Raw genomic sequence first — 17,166 nt, forward strand, 5'->3', positions numbered from 1 at the left:
GGGGCTTCATCATGTGCCCCGCCCCCTGTACCTCACCCGGGGGAACTGCGTTCCCCCGCATTCCCCCCCCCGAAATGACCTCTGAACATAGGTAATAAATATGTCAGAACCAGAGATTAGGATACATCAGTCTCCAATTCTGACATATTTATTACCTATGTTGCTTCCCCCCCCCCAGTTGAACCCAAACAGATGACAAACTAGAAACCAAGAATGATTCCATTCCATTGTCTGAGGAAGTGTGTGTGCGTGCAGACGAAAGCTCACACCTTGAATAAAACTTTATTGGTCTTAAAGGTGCCCCTGGACCTCTAACTTTGTTCTGTTACTATATGCATGAAATGCAATTTTCTTTTTCTTAAAAAAACCCCAAAACTTGCAATTTAAAAAATTAAGACCATAAAATTAATAGATCAATAAGAAGATACGGGTGGGGGAGAAAGTAGAATAGGTTGAATTTTAAAAAGTTTTTTAAAAAATATACAGTATAAAACTCTTAAAGAGAATTTTAATATGCAGGCCTAAAAAAACCAGCTACCAAGAAACAGATTATTACAAACATACAGAAGTCAGACTGCTATATAAATGTTCTTTTTTTATATTTTCTGAGCCAAAATGTACATATCACAGCACAATCCTAAACCACAGCTCCAGTTGGCTTTGGTTGGCCTTATGCTGCTGTATACCCAAAAACACTCCAGCACATTTGGATATGCACCAGTGCTAGATCCTGCTACTGCCGATGGGCGTAACTGTGCTACTGGCATAGAAATGAGCAACTTCAGGGGGTTGGTGTGGTCAGAGCAGGACCAGTCAGCTTCCTAAGCCTCTCCATCTAGTAGGTTGGATCCTACAGAAGATTTCTGCATGCACAGCAGTCCTAGGAGAAATGCAAGACGATTCCTCATCACAGAATCATAGAGTTGGAAGGGATCTTCAGGGTCATCTAGTCCATCCCCCTACACAATCCAGGAAATTCACAAATACCTCCCTCTCCACCCCCCCAGTGACCCCTGCTCTATGCCCAGAAGAGGGGGGGGGGACCCTCCAGGATCCCTGGCCAAACTGGCCATCTCCTTGTGCTAAGTGAAAGTGAGGGTAGCCCTGGTTATTGTTTCTGCACGTGTGAGGTATAACCCAAGGTATTTCTTCTGACACAATTTCAAACACAAATGCAACCATGCAAGACGTTTGCACATTCCATTGCTCTGTGTGCGCATTGTGATTTTGTTCAAAATGATAGTGAAGTGGTGTGTATTGCTGCAGCCCTTGCACTATTGCATCACTAGCATCTTCTTTGGTGTAGTGGTTAGGAGCACGGACTCTAATCTGGGAGGACCGGGTTTGATTCCCCACTCCTCCACTTGCACCTGCTGATGTGACCTTGGGTCAGTCACAAGCTCTGGCACAGCTGTACCTGAAAGAGCAGTTTGTGTCAGAGCTCTCTCAGCCCCACCCACCTCACAGGGTGTCTGTTGTGGGGAGGGGAAGGGAAAGGAGTTTGTAAGCCGCTCTGAGACTCCAAGTGAAGGGCGGGGTATAAATCCCATCTCTTCTCTTCTTCTCTTCGTCTGGCTCACACATTTTTGTCTTAGCTCAGGAGGGATGGCTCCAGGGCAAACGAATTGATGCAGCAGCCAAATCACTCGCTCACCACTTTAATGCCAGTAGCTCACAAAGTAGAATTTTTGCTCACAAGACGCCACAGCTTAGAGGGAGCATCGGCTCTGACCTCGATAGCCCAGGCAACCCTGATCTCGTCAGATCTCAGAAGCTAAGGAGTGTCAGCCTTGTTCAGCACCTGGGTGGGAGACCACGAAGGTTGCCATGCAGAGGCGGGCAGTGGCACATCTCCTCTGAACCGTGAAACCCCTGCAAGGTGGCTGTGAGACAGCTGTAACCTGACAGCAAAAACCCCCTCCAAAACAGCATGCTGAACTTAGTTCGAATGAATTTAACTGGGAAGACAGTTGAAGGGTTAACTCTCCTTTCCCTTTCCCCTGTGGCCCCAATCTAAATCAGGGCTGCACCCTTGTACAATTCACCTTCCACAGAGATCCTCATCCCTCCGGTCTGCACGCTGAGACTGATTGCTCAAAGAGGTGGCCAGTTGTGTTGGCATCTGGGTGCATGCCCTTTGAGGGCTGAAATCAGTGTGGGGAATGTAGAGAGCCGGGCCCTGACTCCTGGCCATTCCTGCCCGCCAGAAGATGAGTGTGGTGATAATGACCATTAAATTCTTTGCTGAAGACCATTATCTGTCAATAATAATGACAAAAGGATTCTTTCTCGTGTTTCTGTGTAGATATTTATCTTCGAGAACAACATCTACTACTGTGCCAAGGTGGGGAAACAAGCCATCCGTCTGGTCTCCACCGGGAAAGACAAAGTTATTTTCAATGGACTCAGTGACTGGCTATATGCAGGTAGGACAGGGTTAAAAAGCACTGCTGGCTCTATGGGGGAGCTTCCAAGAGATGTGCCCGTTATCCAGGGCTATTTTTGAGCAGGAACGCACAGGAACGGAGTTCCGGCTGGCTCCCAAGTTGGCTACGCCCGGCAGGAACTCATTAGCATAATAGGCCACGCCCAACAGCAGAAACTCATTAGGATTGGCTACATTAGGGGTGTGTGGCCTAACATGCAAAGGAGTTCCTGCTACCAAAAAAGCCCTGGGTTTTGACAACAAACAAGGTAAACAGAATAAGAAGCAAAAGGTGGGTGTGGCTGGATGACCAGACTTCTGGTAACATGGGGGTGCGGCCTAATGTGCTAATGAGCTGTGCTGTCAGGGTGTGGCTTAATAGGCTAATGAGTTTCTGCTGTTGGGTGTGGCCTATTATGCTAATGAGTTCCTGCTGGGCTTCTTCTACAAAAAGAGCCCTGCCGTTATCTATCCTCACATGTGTGTACCTGTTGTTCAGGATAGAGGGTATTTAACGTATTAATATTAAAAGCAAAAGGTGTGGTTTTGTAAGAGGGAAGTAGACCTTTTGGGGCCGTCATGGAGACCTCTGCTTGCCTGTTGTCGAAGGCTTGTCTGCTTGTCTATTGCAGCCTCTCATGGTAATTCCCAGAGGATTTTCCCCTTCTTTGTGTTGATTATCAGCACTGATTTTAAATGGTTATAAGGCTGAACGATCCATTTTTACAAGGTGGATCCCTTCCATGTGAGTTTTAAAGCAGTGTGGGCTGACCTATCTTGTTTGCTCGCCTCTTCTCTTTTTTCATATTATGACCCCTGTGGCATACTGAAGCGTTTTGATCATTACCAAAAGCAAGACTCATTTGTGCTGCCTCATTTGGAATACCGTGTACAGTTCTGGTCACCTTGCCTGAAAAAAGGACATTGCAGAGCTGGGAAAAGTACAGAGGAGGGGCAACCAAGGTTGATTGGGAAGTTGGAGTGCCTTCCCTTTGAGGAACGACCGAGGAGTCTGGGACTCTTCAGTTGAGGAAAGAGACAACTAAGGAGGGGGGGGCATGATAGAGGTTTATAAAATTATGCATGAGGTAGAGCGGGTTGACAAAGAGAACTTTTTCTCTCTCTCCCGAAATACTAGAACTCAAGGGCACCCAGTGAAGGTGACGGGCAGTGGGTTCAGGATGGACAAAGGGAAATACTACTTTACGCAGAGAGTGATTAAAATGTGGAATTCGCTGCCAGAGGATGTAGTGATGGACACAGGAATAAGCAGCTTTAAAAGAGGATTAGATCGATTCATAGAGGATAAGTCTATCAGCGGCTACTAGTTTTGGTGACTGGGGGGGCCTCCACATTCAGAGGCAGTTATCCTCTGAATCCCGGCGCCAGGAGGCAAGGTCATGGGAAGGCCTCAGCCTCTATGGCGTGATGCTGGCCCTCCAGAGGGACTGGTTGCCCACTGTGTGAGACGGGATGCTGGACTAAATGGACCACTGGTCTGATCCAGCAGGGCTCTTCTTATGTTCTTATAAACCTCTGAACCACAGAGCCAGGAGGGAACATCAAGGGAAGGCCTCAGCCTCTCTGCCCTGTTGTTGGCCATCCAGAGGAACTGGTTGCCCACTGTGTGAGACAGGATGCTGGACTAGATAGACTATTGTTCTGATCCAGTGGGACTCTTCTTTCGTTCTTAAGACGGCATACTCAGCATCTCTTTATCCGTCCATTCGTAACTAACCAGTGCTTAAGTGGTTCAGAGGATCCATTTGTAACTAACCAATGCTTAAGTGGTTCAGAGGGGTTATGTCTTCATAATTAAGAACATAAGATCCTCCCTTGCTCGAAAGCCAGTTGAATCTGACTCTAGGGTTGCGGTGCTCATCTCCGTTTCAAAGCTGAAGAGCCAGCGCTGTCCGAAGACCTTTCCGTGGTCATGTGGCCGGCATGACTAAACACCAAGGCGCACGGAACGCTGTTACCTTCCCACCGAAGTGGTCCCTATTTATCTACTTGCAATTTCTTGCTTTCGAACTGCTAGGTTGGCAGGAGCTGGAACTAGAGAGAGGAGCTCACCCTGTCTTGCGGCACCCGGGTCTTGAACCGCTGAACTACTGACCTTCCACAGCCTGCAGTTCAGCATCTTAACCACTTGAGCCACCGCAGCTCCTATCAGAGGGGGTATGTCTTCATAATTAAGAACATAAGATCCACCTATTTCAGCATGGTTGTCAAGGATCCTCAAAACTAGCAGATCCATTAGAAAGTGGTTGGTAGAATACAGCCTACCTTATGCTCAGCCACAGCTTAAAGCATGTTACATTCGTGTGCCGTCCCTTTTCCCCGATCCCGTTAAGCCCAGAACCTAAGAGGAGAATAAGATGCTCGCAAGCCCAACAATCTGTTTTATGTGTTTTCTCTGTTATAATAGCAGTGGAAAGTGAGTGATTAAAGGAGGAAGTTCAATACAAACGAATCAGTTATGCCATCCTGAGTTCCTTAGAGGAACAGTGGGTTAAAAATTAGTTAAACTCATAACCAAATTGAAGAACCCTTGGCTTGGATCCTTTACCCTCTCTGTTGTTACATCCCCCCCCCCATCTCAGTAGCATGAGGTAAGTTCACACGAACATGGTTTCCTGAACTTTTTTCCGTGTGGGGATCGGTGTTACCAAGAGGCCTCCCGAAGATTGCATCTCGTCCTCTTACGCGTAACGATCAATGGAAGAAAAGTTGGGCTGTGTGAATGGGTTCTTCATGAGTCTTCTGTACGCCTCCTAAGCACCGCACTCTGGCTATAGGTCCTGGACGCAGTGCGTACGTTTCCAGGCAACATTAAGCATTTCCATGCCTTCTCAGTTTCATTGGCAGAAGTTGGCGCATCAGCCACTGAAACAAGTTTCCCGTGAGGGTTTAATGCGCATACTGATAAGTGGCTCTGGGGGGATAAACGGTATTTTTAGTATTTTAATTTTACGACTCCACAGTTCACTTACCGTCTTTCAGACCATTTCTTGTGTTGATGACAGAGTGTCTTTTCGGGCCGTACCCTCACCTGAGCACACTGCTGACAGGAAGGAATTGTTCCTGTAGTGGTAATCTCGGAGGGCAGAGAAGCTCAGAGGACACCGTTGCTGACAGCCAGTTTTATTCTGTTCCTGGAATGTTCAAGAGCTCTTTTTCAAGTGCCATGGACTTTCAGGCCCGCCCTTTATTAGGAATTGGCACAATTGGGCATGTTTGCTTTCTGAGGTAACAGAATGGCAACACAATCCAGCAGTGGTCCTGATCTGACGTAGGCCTGTCACTAAAAGCTTCCCCGTTTGTAAGGCTGTTCACAGTAAAGTCGGGGGAAAGTCCCTCTCATTCCTCTAGATGTGATCAGTGTTAATTGAAACATGACCTCATTCTGTTGACTACCTTCTTTTCTTTCTCATCAGCCACAATTTAAGCACATGCTTAATGTCAGTTTTCACGCACACCCTTTTTGGAGCGTAGGTGATATTAAGGATAAAGTGAGATGTACTTATTCAGCACACAATGGCAAACGCATCGACTAATGTTTTGGTATTTACAGATCCCGAACCACAAACCTCAAAGCTATTAACATTTTTGGTTGTTCCTTCTCCTTCTTTCCTTAGATCAAATCACAGGGCCTATTGGAGACAGATCAAGATGGGTCGCTGTGTTAGTCTGCCTGTAGCAGTAGAAAAGAGTAAGAGTCCAGGAGCACCTTAAAGACTAACAAAATCTGTGGCAGGGGATGAGCTTTTGTGAGTCACTGCTCACTTCTTCAGATACAACTAGAATGGGAGCCCAACTGTCCTATATATTGGAAAGTAGACTTTTCAATATATAAGACAGATGGACTCATATTCTAATCTAGCTGTATCCGAAGAAGTGAGCAGTGACTCATGAAAGCTCGTCCCCTGCAACAAATGTTGCTAGTCTTTAAAATGCTAGTGGACTCTTATTCATTTCTAGGGCCTATTGGTACATTGAAAAGTATAAACATTTACCTGGCTTGCTTTAGAGCAGAGCTGAATAGGGGCCCCTTTTCTGCCAAACGTCTTACCCTCGCAAAAAAAGGGGGAGGCTTTCTCATTGAACTTTAGGCAGGGAATTAAAAGTGTTTGCCGGTTGTATGGGAGTGGGAGTAGGGAGAGTTGTTAAGGAAAGTGGGGAAAGCACCTGTTTTCCCTCTCTGCTATGTGTGGACATCTTCTGCATCACCTGTGGTTCACGAAGTCACAAACCGCTGCCCATGCATCTAGGCAATGTGTGGATGTGGTTCCTCTACTACCATGCTTTGCAGTAAAGTGTGGGTGGTAAGTGAATGTGCTCCAGCATTGCTTAGCCAACCAGGCAGTACTTTCTGTCTGCCTGTGCTGCGACATGGCTTCATCCCCATTACAACATGAAGTGGGAATACTTGAAATGCCACTAGGGTTGCCTTGACTGGCAACCAGTGGGAAGTTCAGCGAGGAGACAACATCCTAGAGTCCTAGAGCTACCCATTGTCACTTCCAGGTTGCACCCAGAAGTGATGTATGAGTACACAAGTCTGCAGCATTTTTATTTTTTTCCTGCCACCTCTCTGAGCTGTAGATTTTCCAGTGAGTTACCCTCCATCACTTCTAGGTGGAAGCAGTGTAGTCCCACAAGGAATGCCAACATTGTTGTTATTGTTGTTTAATTTTCCTCCCGCAATAGCAGGAGGCCAGGCAGCCCTAATAGGGCTACCAGATCCCCCAGGGGGGCAGGGGGTTTCCCACTCTAGGGGCCCCCTACCCGTTGCCCCGGATCCGGCCGGCGGGGGGAGCCCTACCCCCAAAGTGCTTGGTTCAGGCCGACATGCCCAGCACGATGACATCACCCAGAGGTTGCCGTCACCCAAATGCTAGGTTGCCAGGGGACACTTTAGCATTCAGCATGAAAACTCTATGGTATCATAGAGTTTTCAGACCGGATGCTAGAGTGTCCCCCAGCAACGTGCCTAGCATGATGACGTCACCTCTGGGTGACATCATTGCACCGGGCACATGGGCCTGATCCTCCCGGGCAAAGAGTTTGGTGTAGTGGTTAAGTGTGCGGACTCTAATCTGGGAGAACCGGGTTTGATTCCCCACCCCTCCACTTGCACCTGCTGATGTGACCTTGGGTCAGTCACAAGCTCTGGCACAGCTGTCCTTGAAAAAGAGCAGTTTGTGTCAGAGTTCTCTCAGCCCCACCCACCTCCCAGGGTGTCTGTTGTGGGGAGGGGAAGGGAAAGGAGTTTGTAAGCCGCTCTGAGACACCTTTGGGTAGTGAAGGGCGGGGTATAAATCCAATCTCTTCTTCTTCTTCTTCTTCCCCCCTGCTGGACAAGAGGTAAGGATCTGGCAACCCTAAGCCCTAATAGGAGATGAACCTAAAGTAAAGCAAATTGTATTTTCCTCAGCATTTGAAATCATACATAGTCATACAATAATTTATATAAAGGTAGAGTGTGTGAGAGAGAGAAAGAGAGAGAAACAGAGACACTATGTAGGAAAGTTTGTCGGTCACGTTAAGAAAAGGAAGGCCGCCACCCACAAGAAGACTGAAAGAGCCCAACAGGTGACAGGAATACAGAGCCTGAAGCCACTGAATGGGCCTGAGAAAGTTATTTACCACATGAACAGTACAGGAAATATTTTGAATGGTTGTCCTGGAACAAATGGCTCAAAAGATATGATTGGAAGAGCAGGGAAGGCGCTTCCCCCCCCCTTATCTCTCTATCCTTTATGTTATCGTCGCTGTTCTTTGTGAGACTGGGAGTGTTCTCTGGCTCCTTCCTCACGTTCCCTCTTTTGATCTGGTGCGCCGATTGAAGTTGCACTCTTGAATTTCTACTTCTTTGCGCCGCCACCGCTTTCGCAAGCTGCTGTGGAGAGGCGGCTTGTGAGCATATGCTCCGCTCTCTGTCCATCTGCTCGAGTGTTAGAGACACCACGCAGCCAGGGAATGCACCACAGCAAAGCGTGCAGGAGGGAGCAGCAATGCAAGCAGAAGCGTCCTGCCTGCTATCCGAGGGCTCCAAGGGTTCTGCAGTATCTTCTGCAACTGACCCACTTGGTTGCTGCTGTGATTCGTGACCTCTTTCATGCCCCTCGCAAATGCAAAGAAGAAGAAGAAGCTCCTTTTTTCAGGGGCAGGTGGTACATACGGCTTCCCTTTGGGGGTTGCCAGGTCTCCTCTAGTTTTCCCTCTAAGCTGAGTTAGTGTGAGCTGGCTCACGGTTTTTTAGCCTCCGGCCTACACATTTTTGTCTTAGCTCAGGAAGGAGGGCTCCAGAGCAAACTGATTTATGCAGCAGCCAAATTGCTCCCTCACAACTTTAATGCCAGGAGCTCACAAAGTAGAATTTTTGCTCACAGAGCTCCAGAGCATAGAGGGAGCATTGCAAAGTCCTGGCCACCAGCGAGGGATAGGGTAGGGTTGCTAGATCCAGGTTAGAAAACTCCTGGAGATTTGGCAATTGGGCCTGGGGAGGACAGTGTCAGACTGGGGCTGACAGAGCATCACTGCCACAGGAAGTGGTGGCGGCTACAAGCATGGACGGCTTCAAAAGGGAATTAGATAAGCATATGGAGCAGAGGTCCATCAGTGGCTATTAGCCACGAGGTACAGATAGGGGCTCTGGGGCAAGTGATGCTCTGTCTTCTTGGTGCTTGGGGGGGGGTCAACAGTGGGAGGGCTTCTAATGTCCTGGCCCCACTGGTGGACCCCCTGATGGCACTGGTATTTCTGGCCACTGTGTGACACAGAGTGTTGGACTGGATGGGCCTTTGGCCTGATCCAACATTGGCGTCTCTGATGTTCTTATGACAGTGTACACAGTGTAGAGCAAGCCCGAGTCTGACAGACAGGGACCTCAGTGGGGTCCAATAGCCCTCCAAAGGATCTGTTTTCTCCAGGCAAACTGATATCTGTAGTCTGGAGAAGAACTGTGATTCCGAGGGAGAGCCAGTTTGGTGTAGTGGTTAAGTGTGTGGACTGTAATCTGGGAGAACCAGGTTTGATTCCCCACTCCTCCACTTGCAGCTGTTGGATGACCTTGGGCAAGCCATAGTTCTGGCACAGCTGTTCCTGAAAAAGAGCAGTTTCTCTCAGAACTCTCTCAGCCCCACCCACCTCACAGGGTGTCTGTTGTGGGGAGGGGAAGGGAAAGGAGTTTGTAAGCCGCTCTGAGACTCCTTTGGGTAGTGAAGGGTGGGGTATAAATCCAATCTCTTCTTTTTCTCCTCCTCCTCCTCCTCCTTCCCTTTCCAGGTGTTTTGCATATACATTGAAGACTTTGCAAATTGCGCTCTTACCCACATTACCTTGATGACACAGGGGGCCCCTTAAGAAGATGGCAGACCCCCCTAACAAAAGGACGTTGCCATTTCCTCCCATTCCTGGAAACACGAATGCTCTTAGTAAACAATGCAGAAAATACATCCTAGCATTAATCAGCCTTCTCTTCCCACCCATTTCTTTTGTAAATCTGGAGGCAGATGTAAGGGATTTTTTTTTTAATCCCCCTGTTTAAAATGTAGAGCTACGTTAAGCAATTCAAGCTAAGCTTTTTTATTATTATTATTTCTGTAAACCTGCCGGCGGGTAAACTTTTGGGGAAGGTATTATGCTGAACTGTTGACTCCTGGTGATACAAAAATATATTCCAATCAATCAGCACTGATGCAGTAGCATAATCTCCTTAGTGCATTTGCCTGGATGGTTGCGGGCTGAGGCATAAGACTGGTACAGCGTGAAAGGCGAGCTGAAGCCAGGGTTTTGTGGCTAAATTAAACATCAGTGTTGCATTGGAGGAACTCTCCCCCCTTTTTTTCGCAGCAACAGCCTTTGAGATTTTCATGCAAAACCGAAGTTGCCGCTGTAGAGGAGAGAGAGAGAGAGCAAAGGGTGAAAACAACCCCTGGATCCAATTCCAGATCTTTGTTTGGTTGTTTTGTTTTGATTAAAGTTTTAAAAGTCCTGTAAAATTTGAAGCGCAGCCTGACTGACAGATGTTACAGGCCAAGGGACAAGGGAGGCAGACGTGAGTGTTCTGAGCATCAGGAGAGATTTGCTGCTAGTGGGATCAAATGTGTGGCGAGAAAGAGGGAATGTCGATGGAGCACAGTGGCTGTAGTTTGGTGTAGTGGATGGAGCCAGTTTGGTGTAGTGGTTAAGTGCGCGGACTCTAATCTGGGAGAACTGGGTTTGATTCCCCCACTCCTCCACTTGCGGCTGCTGGATGACCTTGGGCAAGCCACAGTTCTGGCACAGCTGTTCTTGAAAAAGAGCAGTTCCTGTCAGAGCTCTCTCGGCCCCGCCTACCTCACAGGGTGTCTGTTGTGGGGAGGGTGAGGGAAAGGAGTTTGTAAGCCGCTCTGAGACTCCTTTGGGTAGTGAAGGGCGGGGTATAAATCCAATCTCTTCTCTTCTGTCTTCTCTCTAATATTGCGCACTCGGGAATGCTAAACCTCATCTCAGGCTTTGTTCACAGGGTGTTGATTCCCTGTTTTGCAGGAATTGTCACTGTGAATAGAGAGCCAGTTGCAGTGGCAAGAGTGTCCACATGGGGCCGGGATCCTGTTGACTTTTCTCGGTCATCCCCATGTGACCACCATAATTCCCCTGTCTCTTTTTTGCTAGCTTTTAAAAAAAGTCAGTATTTGCCACGCGCTGACCTGGATAGCCGAGGCTAGCTCAATCTCATCAAAAGCTAAGCAGGGTTGGCCCCGGTTAATATTTGGATGGGAGACTTCCAAGGAAGTCTAGAGTCACTAGGCAGAGACGGGAAGGGCAAACCACCTCTGTTCCTCTTTGGCCTTGAGAACTCGACAGGTTTGCCGTAAATTGGCCACAACTTGGCATCACTTCCCAACACCACCAGTTGCCATATCCTTATAGCATTTGTTAACAGCAATATAGCAACTACTGTTTTTAAAAACCCTGGCAAAAATCTCACCGGGGGGGGGGCATAAGGACATGGCGATGATAAAATAGCACCAGCATAGGCTGGAGATTTGAAAAATGCACACCTTGCTGACCAGAGGGTGTGCTGACCTTGTCGGCAACCCAGGTTTGATACAGCGGGGGGAAATTTGAAAGATGACATCATAGAGATGCTCTGAAAAACTCCAGTTTGGAAGCCTTAAGCTGTGGTCAGACGTACAGTTTGATCTGTTGCCGTTGCTGTTCCCTTGCAGATGGCAGTGAGCTACATATCCCAGCAGGCTCATCAGTGCTTGTGGGCATGCTCAAAGGACAAACTTTTTTTAAAAAAATGGCCAATGGCAACACTCCCTGGCTGCTGCATCTGATCAATCAAAGAAGGGGTAAAAGCACTTCGAAGAGTGCTAAAAGGGGTGAGTCTGATCAGGATTCTCTGTTACGAAATAACCCGGATCAATTAGAGGTGGGGCAACAGCGGATCGAACTGCACATCTGACCGCAAACAAGGTGGAACAAAAAGCTATTTGGAGGCAGCTTCAACCTGCATTATCTAAATTAGCTCCAACTGTCTGTACAGGGATTAACAGGACATTGCTACCTAGGCCCGCTTAGAAAAGGATGCAAAGGATACCGTCGTGAGGAGAGTCCCATTCAGTATATCAATTAATGTTCCATTCAGTATGCCAGTATACAGATCATGGTATTGTTGTTCTTGTTTTCCCATCAAGGCATAGCTGACTTTGTGGCAATCCCGTAGGGTTTTCAAGGCAAGAGACATTCAGAGGTGGTTTGCCATCGCCTGCCTCTGCGTGGCAACCCTGGACTTCCTTGTTGGTCTCCCTTCCAAATACTGACCAGGGCTGACCCTGCTTAGCTTCCGAGACCTGATGAGATCAGGCTAGCCTGGGATATCCAGGTCAAGGCCCTTTGCAGCATTGGCCCTATTCTTAGTCATCTCCTCCACTCCTCCAAGTTTTCCAACAGCCACCTTAGCACTCACAGGGCAAGACCTTTTACAGATAAGTCAACTGTTTCCCTTTGAGCAGAAGGTACCTGGTTTTAAGGCCAGTCTGTTCTTTCTGTCTTTGAAATCCTGTCTTCTCAGTGGCACCTTTCTTGTTCTTTCCTAAGGGCTGTTAAGATAAGCCTTTTTCTTCCATCAAAAGACCATCAGAAGACTAAAGAGGACTCCAGAGGGCACGGGGCCAAGGAACTTGCCTGAGGAAACAAGGCCAAGAGATGGTTTTACTTTAGATGTCGTTGATGTGGCTGACTCCTCTCTAAATATAAGAACTAGGTGAAGAAATTCAGGACCAAACCGCACATTTCAAGGTCCTGGTGTCCACTGCCTGTCTGCCACAGATCTTGTCAACCAGACATACACCAGGAACTCCATGATCAGAACTTAATTTGCGGGTGTGCAAGGCCCCAGGGAAACAGGGCTTAAGCTTTCTCCCCTGCATAGGGTTGTCATCCCCCAGGTCTCAGCAGGGGTTCCCCTGGTTTTGTTGGCTCCAATTCACCGCTGGCCAGCTGGCGTTTAAAGGATCCCTTTAAATGCTTTGGGGGAGAAATGGGAAGGGGCATATGTGCCGGCTTGGAGTGCAGGCGCCGGTCCCCAACTTGATGATGTCACTTCTGCATGACGTCATCACATTGGGGCTGTCCCTACCCCCCTGGAACGCCCCCCAGAGTCCCCCGCTGGGGACTCAGAGGGAACTGGCAACCCTACCCCTGCACCATTTCCCCTAACTGAAATCATCCCAGGGGCTGTGATTTTGCCCATGGGAGAAATGCATGCATGCCAAAAGGGCTACACCTAAGTTTCCCCCAAAAGGCAAGAAGCTTCAGGTCAGGAAAACAGCACAGGGGAAGGGGTGTAATGCTGAAAACACTATTGGGATGAATTTGCTATCCCAGTTGTACTTTTTTGGGTAGAACTCAATCTAGAATGGCTCTAGAACTTTTTCCTCTTAGGACATTGTCACCTGTGCAATAGCAAACAGTGTCTCCAAAGTACAGCCACTTACAGCTAACTTTCTGTTTTAAAGAGTGCTTGGGTAGAAAATGAACTACAAATAATCGACTTATTTTTCGCCATTGGGGTGATCTTTGTTTTGTTCTGTTTTTCACTTGTTTGTTTGACCGCACGGAATACTAAAAATACCTCCCTGGTATATATTTTCTTCCCCATGAATTTGTTAAGAAAACAGTCATCCAGGGAGCCTGATCTATCCCAATCTCATCAGATCTCGGAAGCTAAGCAGGGCCGGCCCTGGCTAGTATTTGGAATGGGAGAAATCCGAGGAATACCAGGGCTGTGATGCAGAGGCAGGCAATGGCAAGCCACCTCTGAACGTCTCTTGCACTTTCCATCACCACCAATCCAGGGAGCCGTTTTTAAGTGTTTTGGAGCGATACCACCCTTCTTTACGACCACAAACAAACAAAACAATGTGTGCTGGCTCTGGCCGGTCGCCCTGAACACAATATACGTAAGCTAGATGCAAAGTCCAAACCAAGCCAAGAAACAGTGCCACGGGTCGGAATGCCGGGAGATCAATCAGAGTTCTCAGGAGCGATGAGAGGAGGCTAGCAGCTGGAACAAGGGGCCAAGATTTCACGGTTGTGTCCGCACCGAGGCAGGTGAGCGCGGCTGCTTATAATCGGAGCCTCCCTTCCCTGGGAGGCAACCTGCAAAGACTCACAGCCCCTCACGTTGCCTTTGCAACAGCTGCAGTCTGGCACTACTACATCTCTCCGGTACCTCCAGACGCTGGGATGCCCTGCGCCTGGGACATTCAGGTGAGCTAGGTGGGGACTCTGGCCTCAAGGTGTCTCCAGCTGTGGGTGCTGGGCCAGGCTCTAGGCCAGGCTCTTCCTCCGACTGCACCTGCTGCCCCTCCTGCACAGATGCTGGAGCCTCTTCTCCCTCGGGTGCTGGCAAAGGTTCCTCTTCTGGGCTGACTCCGGAGGAGGCTGGTTTGCTCCGTGCCTCTTCCTTGTCGGAGGGGTAGTCAACCTTGGCTGAGCCAGGACCCATGACACAATGTCATGAGACAGTTTTACCCCTAGTTCCACGGGTAATTTGGTTTGGGATGGAAATATACCCAGAATGCAATATGAGTAGATTTCCCCCCACACACAGGATGAATTGATTGTTAAATCTTCTTTCCCCATGCCCTGCTCCGGCAATCTGAATTAGGCCCACTTACACCTGAGAATTAAATTCCAAACATGGACAAGACATATGAGGCATGCGAGGACTGTGCTAATGTTTGAATTGCCTGAATTGCTTAGATTTGTGGGTTAACGCGTGAATTGCCTGAATTGCTTAGATTTGTGGGGTCAGGCCTTGGCGCTCTGCAACTTTAGCTGCAGTATCAGTCAGGAGAAACAAAGCAAATTGGACACGTACAAGCAGGCAAGCTTGTGTTAGCTCGGTTGAAAAGGCAGCCTTGAATTCTGGAGCAGTGCCCCCCAGCCATTTCTCTTTGTTGTGGTGGTACAAAAAGGCAGCACCAGAGAGACTTCATGTCTGAGGTCACACAGTGAGCAGTTGTAAACCTCTCACTCAAAACGTGCTGGCAGACTACGGCCAGCTCTTTGGCCTCTCTCTGACCTCGGCTGTAGGCTTGCCAAGCCCCCGCTGAGGGAGGGGGAAACCCCGCTTTAAAAAACCCTTACCCGCTTTTTTGAATTTTGGCCCCGGGAGACAAATGGCAGCTGGAAAAAAGTGATGCTCTAGCATTTTAGTCCTCCGAGTCTCTATGGTTATGAAAGCCATGGAGACAAGGGCTAGAGTGTCAGTTCCCTCGAGTGTGCGCTGGTGAGAGTTATTATTCCCCTCCCTCTCCAGTGCAGGTTTCCACCGGCTGGAGGAGTGGGCCCCGCCCCTCTTATTAGCAGCAGCTTCCTATGGGCACACCCCAAAGCCACAGTTCTTGCAAAGACCCCAGCGTGGATTGTGCTCCCGCCCTTAGAGATTAAAGGCAGAGGAGCTGGCATTCAGGCTACAGACGACCAAGCTGCTCCGAGGTGAATCGGCCTGTATTCTGCTTGCTCCCTGGGTGTGCGGAGCCAGTGAAGAAACAAAGCGAGATTTACTGTTGTGCATGCAGTAGCTTTTCCATATCCTCTTAAGCCACACATAATTAATCCTCGCATGATTATTATTTGTTAGTGTATCTATGCACTGACATCTGGTGGAGGAGGCCAGGAAGTCACTGTTTTGACATACAGATCTGCAAACAGTGCAGAAAATATGTCTGTGTTGAGTTAGCGTCTGTCCTTTGGTGCTTCCACAGAGTGTACGTTGCGCCTGGAGATGGACGTTAGCTGCTCTTGCAGACCCTTCCCCATGCAATTACCCAGACTTTTCTGATTTGGGATAAATACATGGACACAAATACAAGGGAACTCTCCCCAACAAAGACCCCTCACATGAGCATCGGTTACTGTAAATGCCAGGGATTGAACTGGGGACCTTCTGCGTGCAAAGAGGGTGCTATTCCACTGAGCCCCAGCTCTTCCCTCATGTTGCATTGTCCGTTTCCGTTGCTGAAGTTTCAATTCAAAGGAAGACAGAATGCCTGCACTTGTAGTAACTGTGCAGGAGAGAGAATCTCAGTAGCTGCAGGGTTTTTTTCTCAGGGCCGCACAACAAGCTGCCCTTTTCTCTCATGCACAACACAGCTCTTGAAGGTTTAGGAGTTTTGCACCCAGTCACCACTCTAATAACCAAAACAAGTTTTCGCAGAATACGAAAGTGTTGACTTGGAGTCTTGCACGGCCATTTTAGAGGTTTGGTTCTTTGCCATCTCTTGTCAACTGAAATAGCTCTCATCTCAAGCAGGGTCTTTTATGTGTTTTAGCAGTTCCTCTGAAGGAAACGGAACAGTTCTCTTTTTGCTGTCTGTATTTAGTCCATGAAGCACCCATACGTGAGCCTTGGGAAGATCTAAATGTGCAATTTTGGAATGTTGGGGACGGTTTTGGCTTCTGATGATTTTGCTCGCTGTGATTTTTGTTCTTGGGGCTTTAATGTGCATCCCACTGAAATGAACAGCAGCGTTTCTCTTGATTTTGATAGTTCCAGATGCTGCTTAGATAACATCACATAAGCGCACAGATAAAAGTCAGAGCCACACAGCTGGCAGAGGCTGGCTGTACAGAAATGGCAGATGAGATTAGAAACCTGCTAGTTCTAGAAACCTGCTCCTGAACTAGCAATGGCTTGAGGGGTGAGATCAGGGCTAGCGTCAGCCTACCCTGAGCTCCCTCTGAGCTGTGGAGTCTTGTGAGCAAACATTCTACTTTGTGAGCTCCTGGCATTAAAGTTGTGAGCGAGCGATTTGGCTACTGCATAAATTAGCTTGCTCTGGAGCCCTCCTTCCCGAGCTAAGACAAAAACGTGCGAGCCGGAGGCTAAAAAATTGTAAGCTAGCTCACACCGACTCAGCTTCGAGGGGACACTGGTGCACACCTCCATCACCTGTCTGTGTCCTCTTCCCGACCTATTCTCTTGCAAGTGCTTCACCACCCACGAATGGGGAAGTGCATATGGGTGGTTCACAGAAGTGGCACTCCTGCGGGCCACAGCTGCCACACCACCAGCTGCATACACCCAGCCAACGCTGTTGGGGGAAGAGTGTCATGTGGCAAGGGCACTTCTGAGTGCAGGCAGTAGGAGGGATTTTGAGGGGGGAGAGGAGGCACTGTCAGGTGGGGGGGCTATGGGTGGGTAGAAGGAAAGGGAGGCATGAGGAGGACCTGGT

General features: G+C 48.5%; 1 protein-coding gene across 1 annotated transcript in view; it reads left to right on the forward strand.

Moving 5' to 3' along the window:
* Positions 1 to 17,166, forward strand: part of DPP6 (dipeptidyl-peptidase 6) — a 308,399-nt gene that overhangs the window by 167,026 nt on the left and 124,207 nt on the right. Inside the window, exon 8 of the mRNA XM_015413434.1 lies at positions 2,306 to 2,426. Coding sequence (XP_015268920.1) covers positions 2,306 to 2,426 — 121 coding nt within the window. The remainder of the gene's footprint in view (positions 1 to 2,305; positions 2,427 to 17,166) is intronic.

This window comes from Gekko japonicus, unplaced genomic scaffold (genome assembly GCF_001447785.1).
Source record: "Gekko japonicus isolate JY-2015 unplaced genomic scaffold, Gekko_japonicus_V1.1 scaffold105, whole genome shotgun sequence".
NCBI classification, from domain to species: Eukaryota; Metazoa; Chordata; class Lepidosauria; order Squamata; family Gekkonidae; genus Gekko; species Gekko japonicus.